At 32.5% G+C, this 25,478-nt stretch overlaps 1 protein-coding gene across 3 annotated transcripts in view; it reads right to left on the bottom strand.

The window, feature by feature from the left end:
• Positions 1-25,478, bottom strand: part of LOC130893859 (connectin) — a 619,332-nt gene that overhangs the window by 90,784 nt on the left and 503,070 nt on the right. For all 3 annotated transcript variants that reach the window (XM_057800277.1, XM_057800278.1, XM_057800279.1), the window contains one exon: positions 20,674-20,917. In XM_057800277.1, the coding sequence (XP_057656260.1) occupies positions 20,674-20,917 (244 nt within the window). The remainder of the gene's footprint in view (positions 1-20,673; positions 20,918-25,478) is intronic.

Genomic DNA, 25,478 nt, shown 5'->3' with positions numbered 1-25,478 from the left:
AAATACAATCCTGATTTGTCCGACACTCTATTAGATTCAATTGTCCACATTGATTGAATTCTCTTGATAAATTTGGTTGAAATCCTGTATACATCCTCAAATTCTCCTATTCTCCAATTCATCCTTGACCATTATTCATGTGAACGTCAAGAATAACTTCATATTATGTACTTTGAACTTTATTAGTATTCGAGGGACAAATCAAAATAACAGCAAGACCATTTATATGATTTATGCATGAAGTTATGAGTACATTCTAGACCTACGGCATACATTTATCTTGGCGTCTTATATGGGAGGAATACGGAAACGGAAGTAACAAAGCTGGATAAGACGTAAGTCGAAAGGCACATGCCAGGAGCTTTCTCATGCAAACTGAGGAAACTATAATGAACTGTAGTTGTGTAGTGAAGGTTTACTCTGTTTTAGTAGTTTCTATTCTAATGAACAAACTAGTTTAATGTTAATACTCATCATGTACAGATCAAAGAGGTACATCTGATTTACATTTAATGATGAAGTGTTTCTTGAACCTATTATGTATATAGTTTCTAATCATTACTGTTCGGATTATAAGAGTACCTAAGAACTGAATCAACTGGGAATCTACAAGCCTTTTTAACTCAACATCAGAATAATATTCACATATGATTTGGTGAATTAGTTTATCATTTTTGTTTTAATTTAAAATACTCACCCATCAATTTGGGTTTTTTAGTAACAAATGCTCAATTAATGTCTACTCTAGCCTAAACAACTATCACTCCTCTCAAACAGCTTTTTGTGATTTTTTCAAGGCTCTCGATTGTGTTAATCATAATATTTGCAGTTGCAGTACTACGGGGAGCATGATGGGTGAGGTATATCTTAACCTCACCAACAGAAGACAAATACGCCTCTGTTAGACCTATAGGAAAAAATACACTTAGCAGCCAAAAAGTTACAGCTGAGCGCAGATTATCACGAAGGAGCCGAATAATCATAAAGTAGCAGAGTCCTACCACTGCACAAATCACCTTTAAAAACAAATGAAATTTCAAGAAAATAGTCCTCGTATATTCCTTCTTTCAAAAATTGGAGTGAACATCTAGAATTCAAATATTGATGTATCTAGTAGCATATTTGGTATGTTATGAGCAAATTGGAAATATGTCTCGTCACGACGAGTTTAGTCTTCCTCCATTGCGTTCTTCCAATTAAAAGAGATAGGAAAAATCTGATACATCTCCATTTCGCTAGAAAAGTAAGATATTCCTATGTTTCGAATTATTGATTAATGCATAGTTGAGTGCTTCCATTTACATATATGTATGTGTTTGAAAGCAAAAATGAGAAATGAGGAGACATATGAAATTAGTTTATGAAAAGGTAAAAAGCACTGGTTGTGTCGGGGGAAGGTGAAGAAAAATCAATAGTCAATTAGAAGGTATATATGTTGTGCAATAAAAAAGAAACACAGTTCTGTAGATATGCAGTCAGAAAATGGATTTGCAGATTAATTTGATTGGCAGATTGGAAATTGGAACATTCCACTCGACTGTCGTCGACCACAAATAATTTTAGAACGGTATCAAAACTAAACAAAAAGTTTTAGGTTTTTATACAAAAATATTAATCAAGTGTTATGAATCTGTTTACTCCATGAGACTTTATCTTCTCAATAGACTGAGAAACCGGAGATTTTTTTCCAAATTTTTCATTGGAAGCCTCAATTTCGGAAACAAAATAAGTCAAATTTTTCTTGTCTTTTGGACTTGTGTGTGTGTGTGTGTGTCAAAGAAAATGGCTTGGAAGCAAGTCAATCAGCCACAGAATTTTTCAATGATATCAATTAAATAACCAAGTCTCATTGAGGGTGATTAGTTCAAATTCAATAGTTGAGCTGGCTAAATAGTTAGAGAGGCTAGATTTATTTTTTGATATTGAATTACAATTCCATTGTATTATATTTGAGGTTCTAATAGAATTCATCATGGTTAAGATCAGGTAAAGAGTTTATGATAGTTTCAATCTCTTTTTGTGTTTCTTGAAAAATATCCCAGTTTGGATTGGTTAAATTAAATTTTTTCATAATTTGTTCAAACATGAATGAAATTTTACGTAAGATTCCGATTTTAACTTTTCTTTGTATAATTGAAAGTCATCCTTATGGGAGCTAGGTAAGACAGAATTGTTAGTTGTAGTTGGGGATTTGAAGGTAGGAGGTTTGTTAACTATAGGGGGAGAAATAGCTTTGCGTCTTTTGGGAGGTTGGATCTGTGGACTAAGCACCCAATTTTTATTACCTGGGGTTTTTTCATTATCATTACCGTCATTTAGATGTGGAAAGTTGGTGAGGTTGCTTAATACATTGTATATATTGTTTGAGGCAGTTTTACTGGGTTATTAACTAAAGATTCCGCTTCTTTAAATGATATATTTTGTTCAGGCATGTTTTTTTTAATCTTTAGTTGATGCTGGTAATTGGGACCTTCTGTTGACACAGATTTCTGACCGTTTTTGTTCGAAGTATATACAAAGTTCTTCACTTTTACATTCTCTACCATCTTCAACATCATATATTTGTCCACATGTTATACACTTCTAATTAGTACTTTTGCAAAATTTCTTAGTATGTCCATAGCGAAGGCATTTGAAGCACTGCTACTTGAAACCGAACAGGATCAATTTTGACAAAACTAGGTAAATTATTTCCTAAAAATATGACAATCAACATATGTCTGGGTTCGTACTGTATCACTCTATCGGAATCAATAATTTTGCGTTCCATTCTTCTAACGTCTACGACTTTTTTTCGCTTTCGATATTTTCTAGGATATATTTTTCGTTTAAAAATGTATTTACTTCCCTAATTACGCTTTTTTTGTGATTGAAGAAGATCGGAATATGAGCTATCAATTTGTTACCTTTCATTATTTCCTGATCTATAATTAAATTTACAGTATGCTAGTTTTTAAAAATAATTTTCACTTTATTTTCACCGATTAGCTTGATATCTACTATATCAACCTACCTTAACTGACCAGAGAACAATTAAAAGACTTCTCCAGCTAGCTGGAATCAGTCCCATGATTGTTCATGTGACTGGTATGCTCTTCAATCCAGGTAGTCCGTTTCTACTTACAAAATTCAAAGCATCGCAAAGTAGTGAAAACCTATAGTCAATTCGGATATACATAATCTTCTGCTAGATTATACGAGTATGGCCATTATTCACACGTTATGATTTGACTCTCTTGAAATAATTACCATTTAGACAACATTTTTCACTAATCACTTGTTTATTTTCCAATAGGGACTTGACAATTTTGAATTTAGTTTGTGAAAGCACCTTTTCACTTAACATCGAACTGTCACTGTCAGTTTATTCAGTAGACATAACCTTTCCATCATGGTGAAGTACACGAACGAACAACGTCCGCAAATCTGTAAATTTACTACAGAAATTCGGAGTCGGTGGCCGCTACTTTAAGAGCGTTAACTCAGATTTTCGGTCGTAATTCTCGACTTAGTAGACAGGCAGTAAATTTTGCTTTACAATTACTTTATACCCATACAAGATCAGGCTCACTCAAGAATTAAAGCCGATGGACCATTCGAAGCGACGTACGTTCTCCGATTGGGCTCCGGAAAAGATGCGCCAAGATGATCAATTTAATCGCAAAATCTTCAGTGACGAAGCTCCTTTCTGGCTCAATGGGTTTGTCAATAAACAAATTATGCGGTATTGGATGGGTGAAAATCCACAAGTGCTTAATGAAAAACCACTTCATCCACAAAGGATAACTGTTTGGTGCGGTTTGCACATGTTACAATCGATTTATTGAAGAACGAGTTTGATGAGCATGTTATCTCAAGAAATAGACCAGTCGATTGGCCGCCTCGTTCGTACGATTTAACGCCTCTAGATTTCTTTCTTTGGGGCTACACCAAATCGTTGGTTTATGCTTATAAGCCGACGTTGGACGACCTCAAAGCCAATATTGAACTCGAAATAGCAGCCGTTTCGGACGAAATGTGTGACCGAGTCTTGGAAAATTGGTTCCAACGAATCAACCGCTACAAACGTACCGCGGTGGCCATATGAGCGAAGTCGAGTTCCATTCGTAACTGTTATGAATGTAATTCAACCCGATAATAAAGTTTTTTTTGTCAAGTCCTTTTTGAAAAACTTCTTATAACCAACAGATCTTCTTCTGGTTAACTAAATTCACAATCTCAACCTAAAATGTCACCTGACGGTATAAGAAAATTTCCAGCCACTGTAAATTGAATCTTTTATTATGTTTGTACGACGTATTCTCCCCAACGTCGATTACTAATATCACATATTGGTCGCTTGTCCTAAAGTTGACAACAAAATTTCGAGGCGTTGGGTTCAGAATAAATATTGATAAATTATTCTTACTGGACTCTCCTAGGACCTTAATAATTTTCCGGAGGTTCATTACTTTCGTATATAAAATGCGTTTCTACTCCTTCACACGGAGTATTTGTTTTTGGGTCCAGTAAAGTTATTAATTTGTATATTGATGCTTCGATTGCGACCGAGAAAATTTTGATTTGAGCTTTGCATACGCTTTGATATCCAATAGAGCCGTTATAATATACTGAGCTCTGATTTGTAACATTAGTATTTAAGTTAACAAATATTTTCAAATGGTTCTTGGCTATTGTTGAAAATATCCGCATCCATTATTAACCTAACTTTTTGGAGCAAGCCTTTGATTCAAAAGATCTTTTTGACCACTGGGGCACATTTATTACTATTGCTTTAGCAGTAGAAATTCCAATAATACTAAGCTCCGCTCTCATTTCGGTTCCGACATTTTTAATAAATATCGCCAAGAGAATCGTTGCCTCTGATCAAATTCCACGCTTTTTCGGTTAGTCAGGCTTTGACCTATTCCTCGATGTTGTTTGTATTTCCTCCTAAATTAGCCTAAAGTAGAGGAAGTGTGTTTTAGACCGAATATAGTTTTTCATTCAAATCCTAGAATTTATTTCTGTATTTATTTGAAGAGAATACTCCCATTACTCTAAGAGTCAATGTATTCCTAGGGAGGAGCTAGCTATCACATAAAGTACTTTTAAAATCTGATAAGCTTTGGCTGATTGAAGTTTTTAACGACTGCACAGGTTAAAAACAACATTCACATTCTTAAGTTAAACTTGTCCAAGAGCAATGCGGGATGCATGTCATTGTGAGATGGGGAAGACAATGTAAGAGGCAGTGGTACAACCATATAAGACGGATGGACGAGAACAGACTTCCGAGAATAGTCCTAGAAAACAACCCGCCCGGCTCAAGGCCTCCCAGGAGACTACCAAAATTGGTGGAAAGATAGTTGGCAATCTACCTCTCAGGAAAAGATGCAGAGGCAGCTTCAGAATTAACAGATCTCCAAGAAGTAGAAGAAGAAGTTAAACTTATTTCACAAAATGGTTTTAGTTTGTATGTAAATTTTCTCTAACTTTCGTATCAGTTACCTCTGATTTTGGAAAGTTTGTTTTTAATACCCATATCGCAAATTCATAATCATTTACTTCAATTTAACGAGCGTTATATTAACTTAGTCTAAATTGGGCAATTGGGAAAAGTGTCATTTTGGAATGAAACGTTAATTAAAATAATATCAATGTAAGTCTATTAGTTCAAATGAGTATTTATTTTTGATGTCATTAATTGTACTGTGAAGCGCTTTGCTATAACTATGGGCATGAAGAGGAAACTGTGTGAGTTAGCATTAGTATCAGGGAGATATGAAAGCCGGTCATGAGAAGGAATTATAAAATTTGATAAATTTTTTTAGGATACATTCACATAGTAATTATCGAGGTTATCAGGTGAAGTAAAATTATGCTCGATGAATCAACCTTATTTCTTAGATCATTAGTTTATCCAAAAACATCACGAGAATGGACGAGTCTCCTATTATTATAAATATTATTATAAATATCTTTGGCAGCTTCTATTGCCTTAAGATGAATTTGTCTGTATAGTTCCACGTAATTTTTGAAGAAGACACAATCCGAGAACATCCTAAGGTGAGATAAAGATCACATACTCTTTGCAGATATACGTGAACGTCTAGTGAACCAGGGTTCATTTTGCTTATTTTTAATACGTCTGGGAGAAAAAGAAAATCACGGCATCTTGATATAACCTAGCTGTTAACCTAGCAGAAGGAATAATCTTTTAAAATCTCCACACACAAGTCATCGGTACACCGCATATTTGACTGTGCTCGATACGCTTCCTACACATATCTTTCCTTCAACTGGGCAACTGCAATATAGACGTATTCATTGCCTTCATGTAGAAGAACTAATTTTGAACCTCTTGGAAATTAATCAATAAAAAGTCTCCACTCAGATCTCATTTAAGTGATTCTCAAGTATTTCATCAGATCAAGAATATTAGAACAGAACACCATTGAATTGTTTTCTCCAAAGAAAAGTCGTAGATCTATTCTTTTTTATAACGATACCATGAAAAGAGTTTATCTGGTTTTAAGAGATTTTTTGATTTCATTTCTAAACCTAGAACTTAAGATTTCTCTTTCGATAGGTTTAAATCTCTAACCAAACATTTGATTCTACTTGAGTGAACAGCTGTGGTTTATTGCATTTAGTGTAAATTCAACCTGTGATGAGTTAGTCTAGCTCTTAGATTTAGCTGATACATCAAACAAAATATCAGATGGTGATGGAATCGGTAGATCTGACCCAAGTGGAAGAGGTTGTATTACCGAACAGTATTTAGAACAGTATCCACTAATCTTGACCATAAAAAATAGCAATTCTATACATAATTATGCGGTTCTCGCCATACCATAGGGATACTAATGGGCATTTGTTTTTGTTCTTTCCTTACAAAAAGGCGATATTTCTACAAAGGTTCGATAAACTTCATGGGTATTCTATTATATGTCTTGATCTGCAAATATTAGGTTGAAATAGGCAAAGTACAGGTTTTCTATTGTCTCTACTACTAGATGAAGAATTTCAAAAGAAAAAATGTTCTGAATTGACGTTTGTATAATTGAAAAATCAATTTTACTCTTGAAATGATGGCGGAATTATGGAGATGTTGAATTGGAAATATGGAAATGGAAATCAGACCATTACCAACATATACAGAGGAAATTTGTACGAAACAGTAAATTTATTTGAATATACATATGAAATTTTCATTGGTAAAACTGAACGGAATTGGGAAAACATTGAAAAACATGACATAAACGGCAGTGAAAAATGTGAACAGCATATTTGATAGATAGAAACAAATTGAAATTGGAAAATTTAAGCAAATATTCTAGAAAATGAGAGTATATACCTATCATCAATTATATCTAAGCCTATAATCAGTCGGAGTTGGAGAAAACATTTAACATATTTAACAATATTTTGAAATCGGTAGAAGCTTTACAAATATACCATTAATTATTTTCTCCTATTTTTCTCAACTTATCGGTTGATTTTTTATTATTCACTTGTTTATACATAGTTTTCTGTAATAATCATTAGATGAATTTTATTTGTGTAGGCTAAGTTTTATTAGAAGAAAAAAAAAAGGTTGAATTGGAGAATCCGGGTTAGGCTCATAAAATTGTCTAGTTCCTGGTCATTCCAAATAATGATACTTATAAAGGGTCGGAAAGGTACAATATTCCAAAAAGACCGTTCAATACCTTCCCCATATGCATTTGCTACTACAAATTTATACTTTTTACCATAAAATTAACTGGAGCATTCTGATTGCTTTGTAATTATTGATTCTCAATAATATTAAATCGAATTTAGCTGAAATTATCTATTCTATTGAACTATTTAGATGATAAAAAATATACGAGGTTTGACCCTTTTGACCGCTTCTGACCCATTTATAAATCGAAACAATTATTCAATATCAGGACTCACACTAAAATCTGACACATCTGAATATGTTGAAGCATGTTTTCAGTAGATGCCCGAATTCGATAATATCAAAATGGATCGTGTCAAGCAACGCCGTGTGTTTATATTTCTGCGTTTAAGAGAATTGATATCAGCGTGAATTTAGAAATAATTGGCGGAGACATTAGAAGAATCTGTGATACTATATCATTCAAATAGGTGGTGATATCGTTAGTTTGAGTATGGGAGATTAGTTTTGTTCAGACGAACATGCTGTATCCTAACCAGCTACCACATATGAAAATGTTGAAAAAAGTTCATGATAAAAGTGTATACAATGAATTTTTTATATGATCGGTGCCGCAAATGTTCAGAGATGTACATAAGCAAACACGGAAAGAAATCTGTAGCCGTCTGTCAAGGCAGTACGACCAAAACCAAAAACATTCCCTGCACAACTACTAAACAAGTTTGAGTCACCGATTTATTTTGAGGACGTATAAGTTAGAATTGAACACAACGAAAAAATTAAAGATGCATCCTTCAGCAAGAAAGTCCATACTCATCGTATTTTTGGTAGATGTGTAACGTTTTCACTGCTCACAGCTTGCGTTACTTTTGTTGTTATAAACATTATACGATATGAACCTACCAACTTCTTTGGGTAAATAATTTTCTTTATAAAATATTTTGTTATATTATCTTTGAGTAGAAATATTTACATATTATATTTCATACCTATTTTATAGTTTGTATGTTCTTGTTGATGACATACTGGGTTCCTGGAATTTAAGTTATTTAGCACAGTTTAATTTATCCTTTTGTTGAACTATTTTTGAATAAACAACCGGCCCATTGAATTAGTAGCTCTTGCAATGCTTTTGGCTTGTATCACTCCAGATGCGGCAATTTTGCTTGTTGACGTATCTATTCAACCAGAAATGAGCTTCGTCGCTGAAGACAATTTCTCGATAAAATAGTGGATCTCCCCCCAACTTTACCAGCGCCTATTCACCAAATGTTAGACGTTGTGGGAGATGGTGTGGCTTCAATTCTTGCACTAGCCATATATTATAAAGTTTTGCACCCAAATCCTTTAGCAAAATTTCCCACGTAGTGGAGTAACAGAGGCCCAATTGCTGCAAACGTCGGCGATTCAACATTTCACGGTCATCAGTAACACTGGTGGATACAGCCGAAATATTTTCTACAGTCCTCACTTCCGAATGCTCTATGAATTTTGACAGTAAAATTTAATAATTTGCAAGCGTTGTTCGTTCATAAGTCGATTCATGATTAAATTATAGAAGAAACTGAACGAGTTTTTTAATGTCACAAGACACGATTCACGCATAATCTGTCAAAACAGTTATGCCAAAAAGGTAACAACAAAAAAATCACTCGTTATAATAAATAAGACTAATTTTGATATATCCTTCCATTTTTTTTCTTGTTGAATAAACTCATCCACTGGTAACTTACTAAGATAAGAAGAATAATGATGTATCCACAGTAATTGTCACCTTTTTCACTTTAATTGAAAGTTTATGGGGACGAATTTCCATTTTACCTAACAGGTAAATATGTTGAAGCAGATTTGAAACAATTTATCGAATTAGGGAAATAAATCTATTTATTTTGTTTCCATTTGAATCATTCTCCTGCAATGTATAGTTGAAATTAAATGTTGTTTGTGTTGTTTATGTATATGAATTGTATCGTTTTAGATCTATTATCAAATATTTGTTGTGAATTCTCCCTATTTTCGATATTTCTGCAAATAGAAACAATAATTGCCAAAATTACCTTGAAATTTGTAAAACAAAACTTTGACCAAATGAGTTATGAAGAAATATTCAAGGATCAGATGGAAAATTGTATCCTGGAGAAAAAAATTGATGTATATTTGTGAAACTGGAAGATATGAAACTAAATATAATTTCTGATATATCAATGTTATTTTATATACTGATAGTACTTCGCAACATTGAATATTGTGACCAAACTGTAGACGCCTTTAAAGTTTTCGACAAATCTTCAAAGTATACCAAAAGTACAGTTTCCGAAAAAGATTTTATTCTTGTATTTCTTCTTCGTTCCATAAATTTCTCATATGTTAACTCATATTATTTTCTTGAAACTTCCGGCAACAAATCTAAAGTTACTTTTGTCGCTTTTTTCTATATCTCTGGCGGAGTATTATCAAAATCGTCTTTGCTGTCATATTATTTGTTATAATTGGTATAATTATGTCCTACTAAAACAATATTTAATGGAAATTGCGATTTTTATCAAACCACGAATGAAAACTACCTTAAGACTTTGAAAAACTTCTATAATCTGACAGTTGTGTCAACTATTTGAAGTTTTCGTCGATTTCTGTTGATTCTCCATATAAATGTATGTGGTTTGGACAAAATACCGTGATAAATAATATTTCTCACAGTGTGAGCAATATGTGGTTTTGAAATTAAGTTAGCTATGAGAAATACGTCACTTTTCATAGCAGTTGTAGAAAACATTATATTTTTGTTATTACAATTCATTTTTTTATAACACTAATAATTTTTTTCATTTCAGCACATCTAAAGCTGAACAGGAATTGAATAAAAAACACTCTAGCTCCTCGCTACATGCTTCCTGTGAGGAGAGATCGCTGCATCAAACTGACGGACGGGGACAGACGGACGGACGCACAAAATGCTAATAATAACGTTTTGTTGTGAAAAGTATGCTCAAAAACAATATTAAGTTCATAATAATAAAATTGTAAACCAATTTACATCGACCAAACATACCAACGATCCATAAAATGGCAGAAAAGTGAGAGTCTCTTCAAGAAAATAGGAACTGTTCGAACTAGAAAACATTGAATGAATTTTCATTGTAGTACACAATTATACAATAAATTCAAATATGATAGCATTTCATTATAGATAATCATATTTCTTATTGCTTTCGTTTCAATAGATTAAAAATTCCAAAAGACATTTAGGAGAGTAGAAGTAAACAGTATATTTATAAATAGTGACAGAATATGAAAATCAAAATACGTTATTGTTTGGATTCAACATAAGTTCATTGGCGATACCATGCAAAGAAAAATATCTTCCTTATGTCAGGAAAAGAATACACTTCACATCACACGAGCTTAAAGATTAAAGCAATTATCGTTGATATTAATTAGATTATAAGGCTCTCAAAACGATTTATTTAAAGGCGTTCATTAAAATGACCACACTGTTTCCGCAAGGAAATGAATGTACTTAACCAAAATATAAATCAAAATAATGTAATTCTGTCGTACAATGAATTTTCCTGTAGAATAAGCAAGCGTGTTTGCTGACAGAGAAAACGGAACAGCAATAAGAAGAGTCCAATGGAATCAAGATAGTTTAGATATTATATTACTCTAACAAAGGGACTCCTTCATGCGTTCTTAGAAGATGATTGCGGTTTCTATATTTGTTTTGGATTGCATTAATCTATACGAAGAATTGCTAGAGATGCATAATGAGAACATTCAAGGGCTTTGTATAATTTGATAGATTTGCGGAAACAACTCATGTTTGTGAAGTTCTCATTTTTTCTGGCATGTATTATCAAAAGTGAAATTTATTGAGATGGTTATCAAAATTATCGAAAAATATATGTTAAAACATTATCATACGAAAATATATTCTTATTTCTAAATAGGGAATATACAAGGTGGTAAATCCTTTTATATAAAATAAAATATAAAATAAATAAATATATGGATATGGATATGGTGTCTAAAGACGTTATCACAAATGTAGAGTCGCTTTTTTTAGTTTCTGTTTTATAACTTTTGCAAATTTTTTTTTGTAACTTTTCAATTTTCAAGTAACCTCACAATAGAGAAAGATCTTGCAGGCATTTCTCTCAATCCATTTCCCCAGAAATCATTAAGGAAACTACAAAATGGGGTTGGGCTGCTGTATTTGAAAAAATTAGGTATCATTGATAGTCAATAATACTTAAATTTCTGAAACATAGTTATATGTTTAATCAGATACTGTACTTAATTTTTTTAAGTAATCACTTATTCGAGATATTAGAAAAATTAATGCTAAACGGGCGAAGATTTGTATGTATGTATTTTATGTAGGATAGAGCTCCACCGCATCTTGGTAGAAAATGTCGTAATTGGCTGAGTAACCATTTTCCAAATTGATGAATTGGTAGACGTGCAGCAGCTCCGATTCATTGGCCTCCTCGGTCATGCAATTTTACTCCCTTAGATTAGACAGTTTGGTATTATCTTAAAGAGAAAGTTTATGCTACAGAGGTAAATTCATTTTAAATATTTAAAGACAGAATTCAACGATACTTTAATGACCTCATAGCTGACTTCCAACCGTTTAGAAGATTAATTGTTTCTCAGGAAAATAGGATAGACTTGAGTATTCGTGAAAACGGAGGACATTTTGAACACCTACTCTAATTAAATTCTATTTGATGTTATTAACATTTTTCCAAATTTTCATCTTGTGATTTTTTGTTTAATTGAAACATTTAATATTATTTCATACCAGCATCGGTTATTGTATAATTTACAGATGGAAATATTTCGAAAATGGTACAGAGTATCGGGTTTTATCAAGAGTACCTTCTTGGTATAAAATTAAATGTTGTTCAAGTTCACTTCAATTTTTGCTTAATAATTCTAATATTGAAAAAGTTATGTTCAATACTACTTATGTATAACTTTTTATACATCAACGCTCTCTATCTTGAACACGGCGTTACGAAAATTTGTTACTGAGAAAACCCCAAATATTTTTCAGTTTTCACGCTATCTGTTGGATTTTGATCAACTGAATTTAAAACTATATTTTCTTTATTAACCTTCCTTTACTCGCGCACATGTCTGTGAGACCGACGAAACAGTTTTTCGGCAATATTTTGAGACTTCGCGCGTTTTGCTAGCTGCATGATTTGTGGCTCGCTTTAGGTTAGTACATGGCACACAATCGTGCCAGCAGGACGTGTAGGACTATTTCAGCTTGATCGTTCTGTGACAACGACGCGGGTATTATTTTGTAAATAAATTTCCATTTTTTGGATGTTTTTTTTTATCGTGAATTCAGGAAACTTAGAAATCGGAACTGGATGTTGTAAAAAATGAGCCCTGAAAATAAATTAGTTCTGCCACCTACTGTCGAAGGCAGTAACATCGAAAATCAGCCATGCTGTTTCTACTGAATAACATGTGTAACATGTGTTATGTCCAGTTATTCTCTAGGTCGAAGGAACATTTGAGTGAACAAAGTGGAGATTAGATGGGTAATCAATAAATCAATTTTCCAGAGGCATTCCAAAAGATCACTTGCTTCAAGGTTTTACGGTTTGGAATATTTGGTTACAAAATAGCATTGAAATTGTTGGTGATTACTTTGAACATAAATAAAATAATTTTTTCAAAATACATACCGTTACCCAAGTAGCATCCATTATCCCATCTATTATTTTCCCCTGATTTGATTTGTCACAGTCAATATTAAATATTGTTCATCAGTTTATTAAGCACCTGTTCGTTCCACGTCCTAGAACCCGCTCATTTGAGGATGATTTAAAAAGCAATTTATTATCTCCATTACAAATATTTGAGAATATTATGGATATCGCAGAGAACCATTAGCAAGATGAATTGACAAAATTGAGCAAATGAGAGATTTTTGTGAAAATTGCCATAATTTTTGATACTCAGCTCCAATGATATTGATGGAAATTCGCTCACTCCAATGAAGGGATGTCCAAGTGGAATCTCCCTCTCACATATTCAGTTACAAAATTTCCAAATTTTCCACTTCCTCTTTGAGTAGATAATTTTAGGAAGCAAATTGAAAACTCAACCACCATTTGAAAAACAAACATGAGATATAAATACTTTTGTTGAAGATTTTAGGTCATTTAAATTTATTTTGTTAAAACCCATACTCAGTTTGGGGGATTCAGCAAATGAATTAGTTAGAGATTCACGTTTTATTTCCATTAGATTATAATTGAATGTTATCTTACTTGGCGTTGTTCCAATACAGTGTTTTTGCTTAATTTATAGTTCCACAAGAGTCCGATTTACAGCGGGTTTCTATTAACCACTAGCCACATGTATTTTGATGGTTTATGGGATATTTCAGATCAATAACACAAGTTAACGATTTACTGAGTGAAAAACTGGAAAGAATTCCTATCCTTGATTTTTGAACTGCAATGTGTTAAGAGCACATCAATTTTTTACAGACAGGACAGAATTTTCTGTTATTTAATGTCTAAATCTCATGTAATTTCATCTAATCACTCTGTTAACTTAAAATACATATTAGTATCTACCAGAGTTTATTTTCAATTTTTAATAAATTACTGTAAAAAAAATAACGAATATTTTTCATATTGCAGATAGAATTTTCATTCCGATCTACTCGTGTAGTTATTTGGCTACATCAAGAGGAGAAAAAGAATTCCACTATTTGGATTTTACTATGGAAAATGTACATAGAAAAATTGAAAAAAAAATTTAGATACTAGAAGATATTCATCGAAGCTATTGATTGCTAAAAATAGTATTTGCAAACGTTTTGTTGATACTTAAATATTATACAAGGATTGCTACTTAACATTTGAAATAAGACAACACTGATGTGAATATGTCAAATCTAACACTGCCATCATAAAGTTTGAAATTTTTAATAGTTGTTCAGTAGTTCCACTAGCATACTTTCTACAGCGCATGAAAATTTGGCTATCAAATCGTATCGATTATTGCGAAGAAATGGATCTTTTAGGACGAGCCAAATCCTACAAAAGTTGTTCGCGCACTGAGTACTTCAAATGGTTGCTTGTTTTCTTGGAAATACTGGACATGTCGCAACCGTTCCATTAGAGCAACGTATAATCATCAATTCTGAATAGTACTCTAGTATTTGTTCACCAGAAGTGTTCGAAAAAATCAAGGAATCCAATTGTAGAAGACGAATTATTCTCCACCCCGACAATGTGAGCTCTCACACATCAGTTCAAACAAAAACGTTTTAGAACATCGAATTGATGTTCTAGTCATGCGCTATACGGTCTTTGTTTAGCAACCAATGATTTATTCTTATTTCCGCACATCAAAAATAAATTACGTAGTCTACGTTTTTCTACATCTGAAGAAGCGGTCTTGGTGTTCAAATAGTCAAGTTGATCGTATCTCAGTGGATTCGGCAGTTGCCTGTCTTCCAGTTCCTTCAGTCATATCTGAATTCTGTTACCGGATCCATCAAATGAGCTCCACCCTTGCATCGATTTAATTTAGAAATCACTCAAGGTTATAGTACTTGAACGATTTTTTCTAAGCCTGAAAATAACCTGAACAGTTATCACCCCGTTTGTCAGTTCTAACTAACTGACTCTTCTGTGGCAATATGCAGCTATTAGGAATTATATCGTTCCCGTACCGTCGTAGTCCTTTTGTATTAGGTTGTAGAATAAGTTAAAATTAGTGAAAATGTTGTCGATGTAGAATTTAAAAAGAAACTTCATCATGTGTTGTGGTGTGTGCTCATCTATCATGCACATCAATGTAGCAGCGAACTTTTCAAAATCATTCTCCTCATAGATCGTGGTTTGCTTTTGGATTCTTTCCTTGTCGCAGAATTCAAGCACCACACCTTGTACCCAAATCTTATAGGTTTACATGAATGTTTTACATAATATCTAATCATAGACTCATCATAACGAAGCTCTTGTTCGGGAATTTTATTATTGATAAATTTAGATCTTAGCAAATCCATAAGTGGCCGTACTTCCACAAGTTTATCTTCAGGATTAAGCTTCATGCTATCAACACAGTGCATGCATTTTATAATCTGACGAAATATGTTTCTTTTAATGGAATTACTGACCATGGAGTTGTTCATATTTCCTTTGGAATCGCAATAAAAATCTCGGTCTGGCAACTCATGATAGCCTGTAATGATTAGAATTGCAATCGCGCATGTCATTTCCTCTTTGAAAATGTTTAGGTTGTTTACTGAACAAGGCATACTTTTTGGATTCATGAACGTGGTATATTTAACGTGAAATTTAAATTCAAAAATACATCTATTATCCTCCAAGGGATGAAGTGACAACATCTATAGTTGATTCAGTAGTTATTTCCATGCTTGCCTATTCTGTGCAATCTTTTCGGTATGATGCAGTCTCATATCTATTAAGTTTTGTTTGGTCTACCCATCTAGTTAGTAGAAATCTGCCTCTTGGGCGTTTGTTTTCTACTTTCCCTTAGCAGTCTTGTACGTGAACTAATTTCTTGGAATACGGATACGTTGGTTCGAAGGCCTCTATTCGGTTTTTTCTGTTTTGTGTAAAGTCCATGTCTCCGCCGCGTACGTTGGGGAAGATAAGAGCATCAACTAGACGGAGTTCCGTTGTTTTCGTGATAGATTCGTCTTTAAATATTTTATTCCCCCGAGGTCACTGGACTTAAGTATTATAGACTTGTATTTTATGGTCATACTTAAAAAATAAAATTTATGCAAATGGGTGTGATAATATAGATGAACTACGAGCCTCAACCGAAGAAACTTACAAAGGCAATTGTATGTATGTGGTTTATATATAAGACAAAATGGACGACAGTTTGAACAATTTTTTTTTTTGGTTTTTGTAATTCGTTTTCTAATTGGATTCTTGTAATTAGTTTTCAATGTTGAATCTGTACCGATAGTTTTTTGTTTCCAACATTTTCAAGTTAATGCTAAAGAGTGATATTTTGAGTTATGTTTAGAATATAAATAAATTAATAGGTTTGAATCACATCGCGTTTCAAGAAAGTAATAATTAAATGCATCTGTGACAGAAATCATGCCCCACTATTGAATAAAAAAATATAAATATAAATTTTTCTGCATGTCTATAGCTGAGATATAGTACACTCTTAACCAAAACGGGACACAGTGTATAAATCTTCCAATATCAATTGCAAAAGACAGTTATGCCAGGATCAATCAAGATTTCATAAATACGCAAGACACTCATACCAAATTAAGCGATGAAAAATTATGTTCAGCCTCGTATAAAACTCGGTAAATATCTAACAATCCGTCAGTACACATGGACTGTCTTTACTAATGAAAACATAGAATCAGAAACATGAATTTCTATTGGCCTAAGCTGTATGTACACAATTTCTTTGAAAAATTCATTGAATTCATAAATTTCTCTAAATAAATGGAAATATGGCGTTCTTCAGACCATGGGCGAATGAAGACAGAATAAAGACATGTATGAATTTAATAATGTAGATTTACATATACAAACACAGAAAGTTATTTTGAACATATTATAAAGTTTAAAGGAAAATATTCAGCAATCTGATAATGCAATCAAAATAAGAATTGTTGAATTAACTATAGTAAATAAATTCTCCATTCATCGAGTAGTCACGAAAGGGGTTGCTGTAGATCATTCGCAAAACCGAAAAACATGTTAAGAAAAACTGAAATCAGTTGACAAAGCTACTCAAGATATACCTAACCGTCAAGGATCGTTTGATGATGACAGGATTATATGCGTCAGATAGAAGACTACCAAAGTTCTAATAGACACTTAATTTATCTATGAGATAAAGCATCATTTGACAGAGAATTAAGTATTGAATAAATTGAATAGATTCGCATTGAATAAGTGCAACAATGACAACAATATAGGAAAATCAAGCGGCAATACAAATTGGAACAGTAGAAAGCGTACTAACAATCTAACTGAATGTAGGTAACAATTATTATATACACCCCACTAAAATTATCGCATCACTCATTATTTTTTAAATATTTTAAATGTGTTGCCTGTTTTTCGAATTTTATTATTATTAAGTATTGAAACACCAATAGATACGCCTTTTGCAACATTTATTTTATATCAGTTTAATCTACAGAGGAGAGAAAGTTTGATTTACCAAAACATGCATTATCACAGAGTTGTCACCGATATGAGGCATATGGGGCACTACATGGGATATATTGGTTAGCATTTAGTCTTCCATCATTCACTGGTACTAACTCGGTACGACCCCCGAAAGAAATTCCTCCCTAAACCATGATAGAGCCACTACCAAAGCTTTAAATTTGACAAAAATTTCATCGTGATTCATCGTGAATAAAATATTGGACCAATCTTGAATATTCCAATTTGCGTGTTCTCGAGCAAATTCCGATCTTGCTACTCGATGTTCTCTGGTAAGACGTGGACCTATAGCTGGCACTTTGGCTCGTTTACCTGCTTCTCTTAGCCGTTAACCTCAACTAACGATCATCTACTACCGAAGTTACCCTTCCGCGGCCTTGCCCGGGTCTTCTGGTTAGCTGCTCTTTTTCTTAGTAGCGAATAAAAACTCTGAATATGGTGCTTTGTTGAACTCCAATTACCCCGGCGACATATCTTTGATTGCGGCCATCTTGTATGAGCGCGATGATTCTATGATGAACATGTCTTGTTAAACGTTGAGGCACATCCATTATTAACAAAATAAATTCAAATTTTCACTATACAATAACACAATTTGCTTAGAAAGTTCTCGATCTCAATGCATTCTCCAAGACGGAAATGATTTACTCGAGTATTTTTGCTTCCAAAAAAGTTTGTAAGAAATTGTGATATTTTTTTGCCCATGATAAGAAATATCTACCAAGTTGATACATATACAGATTGTCCCAAAAAACTAGAATTAAGTATTAAAAATATCCTAAAATGCCAGTGATGCGATAATTTTTGTGGGGTATATAGTTTCAAATAAGATAAGTAACAAAAATACACAAGCAGACATATTCTTGCCGAATCCACTATACGTAAAAACTATATTGACTTGGTTTACAAAAACGTAATCGAAAAAATAAAACAGAAAATTGGAAATAATTATATATTATTTTGTGTAGATGAAACTACAAATTCATGTGGTCGATATATACCGCACTTTATAATAGGAATATTGAACGAAGATGGCCCCACTAACGCTTTTTTAATAGGTTCTAAGCAGTTAGAACAAACATATAATAACACTATTACTAAATTTATTCACGATAAGTCAACGAAATTCTTTTTGCCGAACCTCGTTCTAAGTGAAAAAAATTTGCAAATGCTTTCTGACGCGGCTGTCTACATGTTAAAGACATATACAAAGTTTTTTATGTACATTTAACACATTGCACTTGCTTGGCGCATGGCCTTAATCGTGTAGCTGAAACTATTCGAAAACAGTTTCCTTTGGTCAATGATTTGATCAAAACTACAATGGAAGTTTTCTCAAAAGCTCCATTGAGGGTTCAATTATTTCTGGATAGAATGCTAGGAGTCCACTTCCTCCTTAACCGGTTATTACCAGATGGGATACGTGGCTGGATGCTGTCAACTATTATGCGGATCATTTTGAGTCTTTTGAGGAAATTATATTAGAGTTTTCTAAATCGGCTTCCCAACAGATTGAAAAGTGTCGAGAGGTTGTAAAAAATGAAGAGGTAAAACAAAAATTAGTATTTATTAAGTCTAACTACAGCTTTGTTAGCCAAACTATCACAAAACTCGAAGACAAGACACTTCCTCTTGTAGAAGCTGTTGAAAACGAGACCTCAAAAGTACGTGGCGCTTCAGGAGTTTCAATTTTTAATAAATTGACTGGAGTGCTGATTAAAAATGAAGGATATGGAGTTTTAAAACAAATAACAAATGTTATTAAAGGAAATTTTGTTGCGAGAGATGCAACTATTGTTCCTAAATTTAAATATGCACCAATTTGATCCACCAGTGTGGATTTTGAACAAAGTTTCTCTCATTTAAAATATGTGTTGAGTGATAGAAGAATGGGATTTACTGTCGACAATTTAGAGAAACAATTAGTTATTGGTTTATTCAAAGACGAGTGGTTTGTAAGTTCAAAATTTCATTTGTTCCTATTATTTAGTGTTTTCTTTTCGCAAGAAGTAAGTTTCTGGTTTGTTTAAGACAAGGTAGTTTCTCTATTTTCATTATCTTATGACGAAATGACTTTTATTTTCATGTTTTTTGTGTAAAACTGTGTTATATTAATAAAGATATTCGTTTTTATAAAATACTTTTCCTTTTTTTAAATTTCATACATATTTATGAGCTTATTTTCAGAAAATTTTAAACTTTTTTAAGCGCCTATTTTTGGTTTTTTTAAGCTTTAAAATCCATGCTCTAAACATAAGAGGCGAAAGAAGATATTGCATTGACATAAATCATACAAAAATCGAAGTTTTTGAAGAAGTCTGCAAAAATTTTGGATCAACAATATTATTGATTCCACACCCATCACGCTGCATTGAATTTATTGTAATTGATCAAGATGCAAGAAATAATATAGCAAAAAAATAGCCTAAATCCAGTGACCTAAGAGTTACAATCCTACAATATGGAATTGATTATTCTTGATTTGGAAGCGCGATTGTATAAAAATCTATCTTGGAATAAATCAAGCAAAATATGATATTACTTCAATAAGTGTGAGTGTTTCTAAATCGTCTTGATTATAACTCTGTTTCAATTTGAAATTTTCAAATTAGTTTTCCCTTATAATATTTTAATAAAGACCGCAACCGTTCGAAAATTTTCATCTGTTTCAATAAATTTCAATTAATAATAAGAAAAAACAAAATTTAAATCAGAAGAGACGATTTAGAAACATAAATAAATTGAAAGGTCTCTATATATAGTTATTAAATTATTTCAAATTTAAACAAAATATTTGAGACTTACCTTTCATATCAATAGTTCCATTGTGTAACAAATTATTGTAAAATTGTTCAATGGAATCAAAAACCAACGTTTCCAACCTGTTGTTACTGAGATCCAGATTAACTAGTGTGAACACACTAGCAAAAAGTCCAGCGGGAAATCGAGTTAGTCGATTGTTTACTAAGCTGAGAGTTTTGAGAAAACGAAGACCGTCGAATGCTCTGTTTGAGATGAATTCGATGTAGTTGTCATCTAGGTAGAGTTCCTGAAACAATAGTGTATTACATTTCAGTGGAGAGGAAAAATAAATTTTTGTTGAATGTTCAATGGGCCCAGTGAGAATTTTATATTATTTATGACCATAGCGTTGAAACTTCACTTATCTGTTATTTGGGTGGAGTAGGACAAATTTTGGACCTGGCGTTTTTCTGTCAAGCAGTCAAGAAGTTGTGAATTTTATGTGAAACAAAATTTTAATCACAAGGAAATTCTATCTTAATCGATAGATTTTTCGTATTATTACCTAAAAATATTGTCGGACAAAAATAATGAGGCACACGACGTGTCCTACACGGCAAATAAATCAAATTCATGAAAAAAAAATATTAGCACTCAGCTGATTTCAACAGAATACACTGAAAAAATTTTTGTCATAACGTGGTAAAGTTGTCGAACAATTTTTACGATGTGCAATGGGATGAATAAAATTTCCTTCAAATATTTTATTTACAACCACATATGTCATTTTGATTTTGTACTGTTTCTCTAAGAAATAAAATTTTTCTTATTAGAACAAAGTTCCATTTTGATTCTATTCTTATTTTGATATTCATGATGAAGCTGATCGATTGATTAATATAAATACGAAAATTGTCAGTGTCAATATCATATTATGATAAAGAAAAGTCGAAACGTAAAAATTTATCTTTCTTTTAAAAAATTATTGGAAAAAAGCTAATTTTGAATCAGAAGAGGCAAATTTCTTCAATTTCTTAGTGCATGCTTCTAAATGTTCTTGATCTTAGGTTTCTTCTGTTTTAAAATTAGTTTTTTTGGATAATTTTTGAGATATTGATAAAACTTGACGTTTCGACTTCAGTCTTTATCAAAATATGATATTGACATTAACAATTTGCGTATTTATATCAAGCTATAGATCACCTTTATCATGAACATCAAAATAAGAATGAAATCAAAATAGAAAATTGTTCCAATAAGAAAAATTTATTTTTCCTTGGTCCTTTTCCTTTTGTTGGATTTGACTCGTTTTTTGGTTTCGGGCTCTTATGCATAGATCCATGATTTTTCGTCTATCACAATCCTATGAACGTTTTATCAAGTATCGCGATTAAATTTTTGTCTGAGTGATTGTCAAATTATGCGATATACGGTGTGAAAAAATCTTCTTGACAGTCACATGTTCGTGGAAGATTGGATGTTTTCAAGTGAACTTAATGCCCTAGTATGACTTAATCTCACGAAATCTCACATGAAAATCTTGCAATATCAGTTTACGTACAGCATCGATGTTTTTTAGCCACAACAGCCGATTTTGGAAGAACTTCATGAATTCGTTTAACCATCAGTAAAACACGATAGCTCAAAATGGTGCTTGATTACCAAAAATACAAGCGAGTTGATTGGTTCTCTATTGTTGGCTTAATCTTTGTCGAAAATTATCTCCCAAAAGTTTCATTCAATCGATTAAAATCCAATTTTTGGTGAATATGAATATCTGAATGAAAATATCTCAAATAGCACTCGTATGACAACATCTTCTGAGTACGATCACCATTGAAAATGTCAAACTTTATGATGACAATGCTAGATTCGACATACTCACATCAGTGTTCCCATATCTCAAGACTTAAGTAGCGACCCTTGTATTGTTTGTATGGTTGAAATTTTTATATTAATGTAGTGAAAATGAGTGTATATGATTCATTATCAAATGTTATTATGCTTAAAAAACATTCCATAGTCATGAACCTGAAAACATCAAACTGAAAATTATCTTTTATATTCCATGGAATCTGCATGGATCAGGAAAATAATTCAGAAATCAATTCATTTTTCAAGAGGCACAAACCTGATGCTGACATTTCGCATTACCTACAAAAACTTTAAAAGATCCATACTTTCCATCGATGAAATGAAGTTGTATCTTAAATTTCATACTCCTGGGATTTATTTTGTAGAAGTTGATGTGAAACTTTTGATTTTACTTCGGTATTCATGCTTTATTTACTTTATTCAAGTTTATAACTTAGCCTGCTTTATCTATATTGTAACGATAACTGAATTCAGCCTTCCTTACAAAAGTTGAAATTGATAGTAAGACATGGAAGGAAATAATCAGATACCGAGTCATTCAGATTATTTAATTGCGGAATTTGAAAACAGTATACACAGCATTACTTTTTTATCGATGTTTTTCATCTTAATTGCTATAATCAATGTTTGAAAAAAATTGAATCCCTTCTCCCACGTTGTTATTAGTGTATTGCATCTTCGAGATAACCAATGATGGTCGATATTCTTTGTATTGAATCATTATAACTACTTTGGAATAAACTATTCATTCAGCAATTAAATAATTAGACTTTGAAAGACCTTGTATATGTTTACAGACCAACATCAAATATTAGAATACTATTTTACGAAAGGCTATTAATGATAATTCAAAGTGAGTTTTATGTATAGAACGCATCAATTATCTCGGATAAATGGCTTGTACAACTTATGTACGCAAAGGTCTTGTAATACGGCCGATATTATGGTGGTATCTACATTGTTGTCAGATCGTTCCTTTTTCCGGAAAAATAATGAACTTTGTTATTTCAAAGGGATCATCCTATATATATTTTCTGTTTTTAAAAATCCTAAAGAAATACTGATTATTTTTCATGAATTATTCTCTATTCCTGAATGCAATACTTTCGGAGTTATAGCTACATTTCCAGTATCTCCACTGCGAGTTCCCTGGATATTTGTCCAGTACTCAAGTGCGGATCGTCTTTTAACAGAACACAAACATCTAGAGATTTCAGTTGATGCCGTTTTTCTGCGCCCTGTTTTGGATAAATTCTTCACCGAACCAGTTTCGTTGAACTTTTCTAATAATTTACAGTAGATCTTGTTATGGTATTTCGGTTAGGATATAGATTATTGAAGATATTACATGTTTCTTGTTGATTTCTGCGCCTATCACCATATCCTAATATTAAAATATCAATTCGTTCTTTTTCTTATAAACGTTTCATTATGACTATCAATAAACTTCAACAATAATAATTTATTGAAACGAAACGAAAGTATTATAGTAATTTCGGCGGAGATAACGCCATAACGCAATTGGATAGAAAACAATAAGTATTTCTTGAGGATTTCGAAAAATGAAAAATATACAGAGTGATCCTTATAGAATGACAAAGTTCATCATTTTAGAGGAAAAAAGAAAGATCTGACAACAATGTAAATACCACCATAATACCGCGGGTCGTATCACGAGACCCTTGTACACAAAAATTTATAAAAATCATACAAGACGTTCCCGAGATAATTGAGGCGTTCCATACATAAAACTCACTCTGTATGTATGGTCGTTAGAGCCTCATCGATATGAAATGAGGTACGTAATTTGATACAGTAATGGAACTTATGTTACCAATAATTTGGTGTTTCACCCCAGTGTGCGACAATTGAGCAAAATCACCAAGTTTCGATAATATGAAAATTTTTTGGAAATTTGTCAAATTAACTGGTTAGTTCACATAATATCCAACTCCTAGTGGTAAATGCCAGAAATATGGCTGATTGGGCCATTTGAATAGAGTGCAGTTTTTTGAGTACCAATAAACAAAACCGTCGTAGTGAAATCACATAATTTCTCATATGATCAAGGCATCTTTGAACCAATTCAGAGAACTTTTCCTTCAGGTGACTGAAAATATAACGTGACTATGTTAACGCTGAAATTTTTTATGGATGATGATGTTTCATGTATGCTTATTGAGAAGACATCGAAATACCCGTTGTTTGGAAATACTAGTGGAAAATAAAATATGGCAAAAATCATGGACGAAAACTCACTAATCACTAGGTACACGATTCAACATTGGCACCACATTGTCTGCTATAAAGACGATGCTGTCCTTATAGCTGAAAATGCGATGCTTTACTTATGACAAAGAGGAATACTTCATGAAATTTGAATCCAATTACAGACAAAAAGCCTTTTCCTCGATTTTTCAATAATAAAAATTTCAAACAATGGTTAATTTAGAATTATTAGGCAAATAATTATGCGGTAGCGACTCTATGAAAAGTTCATATTATATATTATCAAATGAATAAGTTGATAAATTACTTATTCGGAGGATAACCTGAATTATCTGGAAAATTTTTTATCCATGAACGTAATGTCTATCACTGATTATTATTCCTCAACGACCACCATACAAATTCAATGGGATACTCTCATGAGACATTCTCATTAGTAGCGCTGAAAAAATTATGATCACATTAACGATATTTTGAACAAATTTATCAAAGATTTGTTTGAAGTGAATGATCGGAGACCACAAGAAATATTTCATATAATTGTTTCCATATTCCAAAGTAAATACCTTAGCAGATTAACGTTCCATATGCATATTGATATTTCGAATATGGAGGAATGGATATTTCACGAAATATTCTGCAAAACCTTTGCAATTGACAGGTGATGGAGTTTCGTTTCTCGTTATTCGCGTTTTCCGCAATAGGTTGATTTGTTGGTGAGTTGGGTAACGTCATAAATGTGAATTATAAGACGGATGAAATGA

This window comes from Diorhabda carinulata, chromosome 5, assembly GCF_026250575.1.
Source record: "Diorhabda carinulata isolate Delta chromosome 5, icDioCari1.1, whole genome shotgun sequence".
Classification (NCBI taxonomy): Eukaryota; Metazoa; Arthropoda; class Insecta; order Coleoptera; family Chrysomelidae; genus Diorhabda; species Diorhabda carinulata.
This window is presented reverse-complemented; position numbering and strand designations above follow the sequence as displayed.